The sequence below is a fragment of the Aptenodytes forsteri genome, unplaced genomic scaffold (genome assembly GCF_000699145.1).
Source record: "Aptenodytes forsteri isolate BGI_AS27 unplaced genomic scaffold, ASM69914v1 Scaffold146, whole genome shotgun sequence".
Lineage (NCBI taxonomy): Eukaryota > Metazoa > Chordata > Aves > Sphenisciformes > Spheniscidae > Aptenodytes > Aptenodytes forsteri.
The window spans coordinates 4,151,275-4,159,608 of NW_008795128.1; the positions used below are offsets into that span (position 1 = coordinate 4,151,275).

An 8,334-nucleotide genomic window follows, 5' to 3' on the forward strand; every position below is an offset into this window, starting at 1 on the left:
CCCCCTGCTTTTTCCCCCTAGAGTCCAGTTGTCTTTTCTCCCTGCAGTTATCAGCAAGCTCAGCCCTACTACTTTGGCACCAGAACACACAGTTTAAGTCTCCCCCTTCTCCCTCGCCCATGCCAAGGAGCAGAAGGGGTGCCTGCAACAGCCCATGTGGAATTTCAATTTTCCTCCCAGTTAGGTCAGCAATGCCATTGGCAGTGCATGCTTCCCACTGCGTTACAATTCCCAGGAGGATGAAGCAGCATGAAGTTTGGGCTCCCCCTTTTATTCCCACCCCAGTGTAACGTACAAAAGTACATCCAAAAGGAAACAGAAGCTCTGATGAGCAAGGAGCTAACACACCCAAAACCAGACAGGAAAACAAGAGCTTCCAGGAACAGGGAGGCAGGAATAGCCTGGATGTCATGACATCAGCTATTAAGTCAAGAACTGGGCTACCGGAGCTGGGAAAGCTCTAATGATTCCTACAGCAAGCAGAAAATTGGCACAGTGAGAAACCAGCAGAAAGCAGGACAGGGTGGGGGTAGTCTCGGCAACTGCCACATGTCACGAGAATGCTTTCTGCCAGCAGGGAGCATGTTTTGTGCTGTGCCTCTGTGCAGCAGATACATCTGTAATGTTTATCTCCATAGAAGGAGTGTAAATATTAGCATTAGGGTGGCTGAGGAATGACTCTGGCCACTGGTACAAAGAGCAGTTGCAGAGGCTCGCTCCCTCATCTAAGAGTATCCCCTGTTCTCACTCACACACAACCCTGGATTTTGGAGAGACGCCTTTAGGAATGGCTGGGATGACCTGGGTGGAGGAGTGTGTGTGTGCAGGATTAGGCACAACCCTAGAAACACCCCGTGTTACTTAGCAGGGGGAAGCAGCATTTAGGAGGAGGGTGCAGGCAGGGACAGGAAGGAGGTGTCAGGTCACACACAGGTTTTGGAAGAGTGGTGAAATCGGAGCCGCCACCACTGCTCCTCAAAGTGGGAGGATGTGCAAACTGCCCCACATTTGTGTAAGCCCAGCTGGCAAGCAGAGGGCCTTGCTCAGCTGAGGGAGAGAAGAGGACAGCAGCAAGGACAGTTTCTTTACTCTCTATATGATAATTTGGTTTTGGTCTCACATTACAGGTGGGACAAGTGACCTCAGGGCTGCTTTCACCAGGCATAATTGAGCAAGCCCATGTGGATGTGAACGCAGGGAAGAAATACCACTGCAGGAAGACTGACGCCCACCCCCCCCAGTTGTAGTGATGAGAGACACAAATGCTGCTGTGTTTTATGGAGGTGTAATGCACCTGTGCAAGTGTTCATTATGGATCCCAGTAAGAAAGGCACCCAGACTCTGTAAAGTATTGATTAAAACACCATTCGTTGGGGATAACATTAGAAGGCAAAATAGGATAACATTAGATAATCTTACAGCCCTTCAGATGCTGAGAACACCAAGTAGTACAGCATCAGCCCATGCCATGCTGCACAGATAGTGTCTGTGCTGAAGTTCACCAGTGTCATGGTCTTCAGGGTTTTTATAGGATTTTCTTGGAAGTAAACAACTCTATTTGTCATTTCTGCTGTCAATCAAAAGGATGTTCACATAAGAATATGCTGCTTCACTCTAAGATAAAGACAAGGACATGGTGGTGGCATCATCGCCAAGCGGAAGCAACCTGCAGGCTCCCCACTTAGGTTTAGCCAGCTAAGTTTATCCTGCGGCCAAGTGGTATGTGCAGCACTGGCCTGCACTGTCTCACCTCAACTTGTTACATGGATTGCCGGAGTATTTAACTTCATAAGAGCTTCCAATATTCCAAGTCACTTCCTTTTTCATTCCTGCATATCTCTGTGTCTCTTCTTTATAATAACCAGGCAGCCTTTACACTGCAACTTAAGTCAACATTGTTGTATTTCTGCATAGATTTTTACCATCTTCTTGTCTTTCCTTTAAAGGAAAGGTGTTAGCATCTTTCATGGTATCGTGCATTATATAGGGTTAACTTTAAGCAACACTAGAATACAGCAGTTAAGCTTGGTTATCAGACAGGTAATAATATGCTCTAATACTGCCCTATGCTATCTTCCTTTAACGTTACTTCTCTTCTGGCTCCTACATTCATTCTGTTGCTTAAGCACCTGTTTAAAAAACTGAAACCAACCATTCTGTCACTATGTCTGGCTGCATCTTTTCCAGTTGCTGTTCTTCTTTCCCTCTGTGAAACAGGACAAACGCATCTACCAGGGCCATTAGGCTGTTAACTGTAACTGCTGAAACCTTTTATCTCAAGATTACTCAAAGTTACATCCATCACTTAAGTTTCAACTATTTCTTTACATTGGTTTTGCTTTATAATTTGAGATTTTCACTACATCCTGGGACATTTTCCAGCCCTTTATGGTATCTTACAACAATGTTAGTAATTAAAGATGCTGGCTCTTCACATTATAGCCTTTTCTTGTTCTGTAATGTGCTTCTAGAGCTCCTCTCTGTTTCTCCCATTCTTGTGGTTAGCCTCTGCAGCAGGACAGTGTACATCAGCTATCATCACCTCTCCAGCAGCTTTGACTTCCACCCCTCAAACATTTAACTCTTCTGCCTGTTCACCGTTCCTGTAAGCAACTTTTTATCATTTCATTTTCTTTCTGCCTTCACCCATCCATGGGTGATGGATGCTATTTTCTTTCTTAGGGTAAGAGAGTTAAGACTAATACCTTTACCCTCCCAGACTTACGGCTTTCAACACAGCCAGGAGTTTTGATCTCTTTCCCTCTATGAGTTGACTCTTCTTTTTAAGTGAAGAAAGCCTTTGGCAATTGTTTATTTCCTATGTAACTACTCTTCCAGCTTCCGGGGAGCAGAGTATAGAGGGTTTGGCCTTGGCCTATTTTCTTGTGCCTTTGTCTGCTCTATGAGATACAATTTGCTCGTTCAATAGTTGGGCCATTTCTGAATATTTTCCTGAAGTGAGTGATACAGTTTGATCACCAATTGTAACACTTTGGGTACAACCACAAAGGATGAATCCCCCATCCCCTCACACAGGGGTTCCCCTGTCCCTGAGGATGGGGGGAGCTGCCGAGCAGGGAGGACTTCAGGACCCAGAGAATCATCCCCTTCCCTCGCAGCTTGCTGCCACCTTTTCATTCAAACACCTTGGTCAGGTTTAAGCCAGTTGACAAGTTGGCCGAGGGTTGAACCCTGGCCATGGTGTGAGGTTTAAGTGCAACACTTAAGTTTACGTGCATGCCTGATACCTGGTGAGGCCCTGCCAGCATGAAGGACCCCAACCATCAGACAGACCGGTGCGCTTGTCACCCTGGAGCACTGCAGCAGCACCCCGAAGCCCTGGTGGAGCCCCACCAGCCTGCATACCTGTGTGCTTGCTACCTGAAGGTGTAAGGGTCACAGGTGCACAAGATCTCCAGCCAGCCAGGTGATCCACGTGTCTGCTGCCCCGAAGCATAATGATTATCGGCGTTATAATGCAGCATACTGTGTGCCTGTTCCCCATGCCAGTGTATGGGACCAGGCAGGCACCCATCCTTTTCCTCGCCATCCTTCTTGCAGTAAGGTGTCTCATCAGGATCCTGCCAACTACACCAAATGTAATGCACTGGTGCAAGTGTTTGTTATGGATCCCAGTAAGAAAGACACTCAGAGCCCATAATGTATTAATTAAAATACCGTTTATTGGACATAACACAAGAAAGGGTATAGCATTAGTTAATCCTACACCCCTTCAGATGCTGCAAACACCAAGTTGTACAGCATCGGGCAGATATCTAGTCAGGCCATGGCATGCTGCACAGATCCCATCCATGTTGAGATTCACCAGCATTGTGGTCTTCAGGGCTTTTATAGGATTTTCTTAGGAGTAAACAACTTTATTCATCATTTTGCTGTCAAGCAAAAGGTTGTTCACAGAAGAACATGCTGCTTCTAAGGTAAAGACAAAGACACAGTGGTGGCATCATCACCAGGTGCCCAGCAGGAGCCACCTATGGGCTCCTCAGTCAGGATTAGCCAGCTAAGTTTATCCTGCAGCCAAGTGATATGTGTAGCACAGCACAGACCTGCCCCTACCTACTCAGATCAACTGTTAGGTTGTTTCTGTGAGGACCTCCTAATTTGTAATTGCTCCTACTTTTTCTCTCCTATTATCTCAAAATAAAGAAGGTAGTTACAGGTCAGCAGATTAAGCAATAGGGGCCTGGATTCTCCCCTTCCCTTCCCCCAGTTGCTCCCCCTTCTCTCCCGGTTGTGCTGTGACAGAGGGCACACGCTTCAAAAAGCGCACGAGCCCAGCTCCAGCGAGAACACTTTGCAGCTGTGTCAATATTTGAAAACTGCAAGAGTTAGGATAGGCACCAAAGGGAGAGCAGTAGGAAGCACTGTGGCTTCAAATACAAGCCCCCCTCATACACCTCTGCTCCCACTGGTCTGTCTCCAAGCACTCAGGGCAAAGACTGAGCTCATCTGCCCCCTGACTTCAAAGAAAATAGCTGAAAAAAAGGACACCCAAAGATTTATCAGCTGAATTCACCTTCCATCCTCACTTCACATCTGACTCTAGCACCTTGTCTGCAAACAGGTCGTAAAAGTTTATGGAAAAGGTTGAGTGTAGAAACTACAAAGAGCAGCTTTTCAGATTGTCACCTTGTTACATTCATAGCACCCCAAAAGGGAACTGTGCTACTGGCGATTCCCTGGTGACACTATACGCTCCTCTTGTGCAGCGGGCATAAAAAGCCCAGAGAATTTAGACCCCTAAGCAAAACTTTTTTTGGGAAATGCAGATGTTAGAGAAGGGCAAGATGGAGACCAAGAACAGCTAAAACTGAGATTGCAGCAAATGAAAGCAGTGTTTGTGTAACACGTGAAAAGGGAGTGCAGGGTGGGCAAGTCTTCAGAACTCTGTTAGGGCTGGTATTGTTGGTCTTTTCCTATAAGGCCATGTTCACATGGCATTGGGATCTGTGCACTTCCTTCCTGAAACGGGATCAATTTCCTTCAGCATGCCTCAGCTGGCAAATGAGCACTAAAGACGGAGCAGTGGGAATACTGGGGTGTAGCTGTGGTGGTGCTGTCTTTTAGCTTTTTGCTGCAGGAGCAGGAAAGAAGTGGAAGAGAGGGAGCGAGAATGTGAGAAAAAGAACAAGGGAAACAGATTAATGAACCCAATTTGAATGTGGAGGGGAAAGGCAAAATCTCCTGAGCATACTGAGATGAACTGTTGGACCCTTACCTGGAGAGGTGAGGAGCCTCTCCGCTGGGGACAGTGAAAATTGCACTGTAGAATGCATTCGCATAGTGAGACACAAAGCTATCCTTTCATGTCCTCAGACAGACCATCCAGTCACCGTAAGGCCAGGAAGCCGACAGCAAGCAAAAGAGGTGACAGTGGAGAAGGAACACTCAGCCCTAGCTCCAAGGCAGGACTTTGCTTCTGCTAATTGTGAAAAATGCTCTTAAAAACCCCACAACAGAGACAGCTAGTAAACACTTGGGAAGCTGCTTCCCAGCAATGTCTGGCATCAGCATCACCTTCAAATGATCAGAAGTGCTGCTGAGCTCCAAGAGTAAAAGCCCAGGAAAGTGCTTGAGTAGCAACAATTAATTAGAGAAAGAAAAACTTGCAAGGAAGACATTGTTCAAAGCCACTGCTTTGAGACTTTTCCTGCCTTTCCCACGGCACACTGTCACCCACTGACAGCATAACAGAGGCAGAGGAGAAGCACTACTCATTAACACCGTGGGTGTCTTCTCCAAGAAGCTATTCCCATCAACAGCAGCCTTCCCTGCACCAGGCCCGGCACGCGGCACGTGTAGGCTCATAGCTCCAAGGGGCAGCCACCAAAAAGACCCGGGTCTCCCAGGTAACCCAGTTACCTCCAAGACTGCTAATTCTGCCTGGGGCTGAGCCACAGGGCCTTGTTGCCACAGAGAGACAAGACAGCTAGGTTTTTTGTTGGTTTTTTTTTTTACCCCATTTTAATAAGTACAGAAGAAGATCAGCCAGGGCAGGCTGGGATAGTCAGGTCCCAGTCTCGACCTCCACCACTTCTGCCACTGCTCCAAAGCCCACCCCCTCCTGGATGATGACCACATCACTTGGTGAGCCCTCATCCTGCACTATAATGCATTTGTCCTCATGCTCGGAGATGGTGATTTCAATGATGTCCTTTGCTGATGGCAAATGCCCAGCAGGCCTCCTGTATGCCCCAGGATCTGGGGGGCTGCCTCGAGACTGGTAAGTAGTAATGCAGTGACCGCTGGCTGTGATCAGCAGCTCAGCCTCATTTGCTGGCCCCGGCACCTCCACCATGAGCAAGGTGGGCTCTGCCGCAACCTCCTCCTGGTGGCCCTTCCTCTGAGGCCTTTTCCTTGCTGCCTGGGGTAGGTCCACAGCAAGCGAGGCCACTGCAGTGGCGAGTTCCTCAGGGTCCTTTTCTGCCTTGTGGGTGAGCACATGGCGTGCAAGGCTCTGGGGAAGGGTGTAGCCCATGCCACAGAGCTCGCATTTGTAAGGCTTGTCAGCCAGGTGGGATTTCTGGTGGCGCCGCAGCTTCGTGGCCAGGGTGTAGGACTTGCCACACTGCTCGCAACGGAAAGGGCGCTCACCTGTGTGCAAGCGCTCGTGGGCACGCAGCGTGTGTGGGTCCCGCAGCGCCTTGCCGCACACAGTGCACAGGTGGGCCTCACCCGTGTGGGAGATGAGATGGCGCCGCAGCTCTGGCAGCTTGGGGAAGGCATCGCCGCAGAAGCGACACTTGTAGGGCTTCTCGCCCGTGTGCAGCCGGAGGTGCTCTCGCAGGTTGCTCTGCTGTCGGAAGTCCTTGCCGCAGTAGGGACAGGCGTAAGGGCGCTCCCCCGTGTGCAGGCGCATGTGGTTGCGCAAGGAGCCGGGGTTGGCCAGGTGGCGTCCACATATGGCACACTGGCATCCCTTGGGACCAGCTGGGCCAGTCCCAGTGGCCAGGTGGATCTTCCTGTGAATGCGGAGAGAGGGCCGGCGTGCAAAGGCCTTGCCACACTGCTCGCAGGAGAAGGGGCGCTGGCCGGTGTGCAGGACCTGGTGCTCCTGCAAGTCTCGCTTGGTGCGGTAAGCCTTGTCGCACTGGGTGCACTGGAAAGGCCGCATACCCCGGTGGGCCAACACATGGGCCTTGAAGCTCTCCTCTGAACTATAGCTCTTGCCACACTCCGTACACAGGAAGGGCTTGTGGCCAGCATGGACAAAGCGGTGCTTCTTGAGGTGGCAGAGCTGCACGAAGGCTTTACCACACTCCCCGCAGCGGTACCTGCGCTTGATCATCTCCTTCTGGGACAGAGCTTTTGATGGGGGGCCTGGGCTGCCAGAATGACCCTCCACCAGCTCCATATACTCCTCCTGCCCCTTAGGCCCCTCCAGTGGGCCCTTTTCCACATGTTCTGGGGATGCCAGTCTGGAGTCTTTGGAAGCTTTGCTCTCTTTCTCACAAGTCTCTACACTCTCTCCTTCAAAAGGACTGGGCTGCTGGGATTCGTGCCCAGCTGTCCTGCCACTACAGTCCTGCAGGCACTTCTGGAGCTGGCTGGCCAGAGCATGTACCTTGCACGGCTTGCCAACCAAGCGAGCACTGAGTCGAACCCCGCTTGAGGGCAACAACAGACCCAGGTCTCCTGGACATGCCTCTTTATGCCCCATCTCCACTTTTTCTGCTGCAGATCTGGGATCCACACCCTCATCCAGTTCTTCCTTGCACCTGCCATTGGCCTTAATGGTTGAGATTGTCTCGAGGTGCTGATTCTCAGTCCTCAGCACCTTGGCTTGCCATGGCTCATGTTCGGAAGTTGTGCTTTCCTCTTCTTGCAGTCTGTGGAAATATTTGGTGGGCAGCCTGCTAACCTCAGTAGGGACATCAAGGACTGTGGTTTCATCAGCTATCACCATGGAGACATTGGGATCCCCTGCACAAACACAAAAGCATGGCAGGTAAATTAACGCTGGCTTGTTGTTGTATGACATGATTGCTGCTGGATCAGAGGAACATGAACCTCGGAGACAGATACTCTGCTATCCAGCAATCCTGGGGCTCTGGCATGAAAACCATTACTTTCATGACGTTTTCTTTTAAACTGGGGAAGATGGGCGGAATCTCAGTTCTCTCACCACAGACTGTACCCGTGCAGCATTTCTAGTATTTCACAGGCAATGTTTCTAGGAGATATCATCATGACTGGCATAAAACAGGGCGGCATGCTCCTTTCTCGGTCGGTAGCTCTTAAAAGCGACGCAAGGTCAGGACAGCAATCTCGGAGGGGCTGCGGGGCGAACGCGCCAGCGCAGAGATGCTGGGG

The 8,334-nt window shown here is 49.9% G+C and overlaps 1 protein-coding gene across 1 annotated transcript; it reads right to left on the bottom strand.

The window, feature by feature from the left end:
• Nucleotides 1-5,990: 5,990 nt before the first annotated feature.
• ZNF408 (zinc finger protein 408) lies at nucleotides 5,991-8,205 on the bottom strand. Its single transcript, XM_009277517.2, has 2 exons — nucleotides 8,159-8,205; nucleotides 5,991-7,944 (listed from the first exon to the last, which is right to left on the bottom strand). Exon 2 carries the CDS (start codon nucleotides 7,925-7,927, stop codon nucleotides 6,029-6,031), a length of 1,899 nt encoding a protein of 632 aa, XP_009275792.1. The 5' UTR covers nucleotides 7,928-7,944; nucleotides 8,159-8,205; the 3' UTR covers nucleotides 5,991-6,028.
• Between the last annotated feature and the right edge of the window lie 129 nt (nucleotides 8,206-8,334).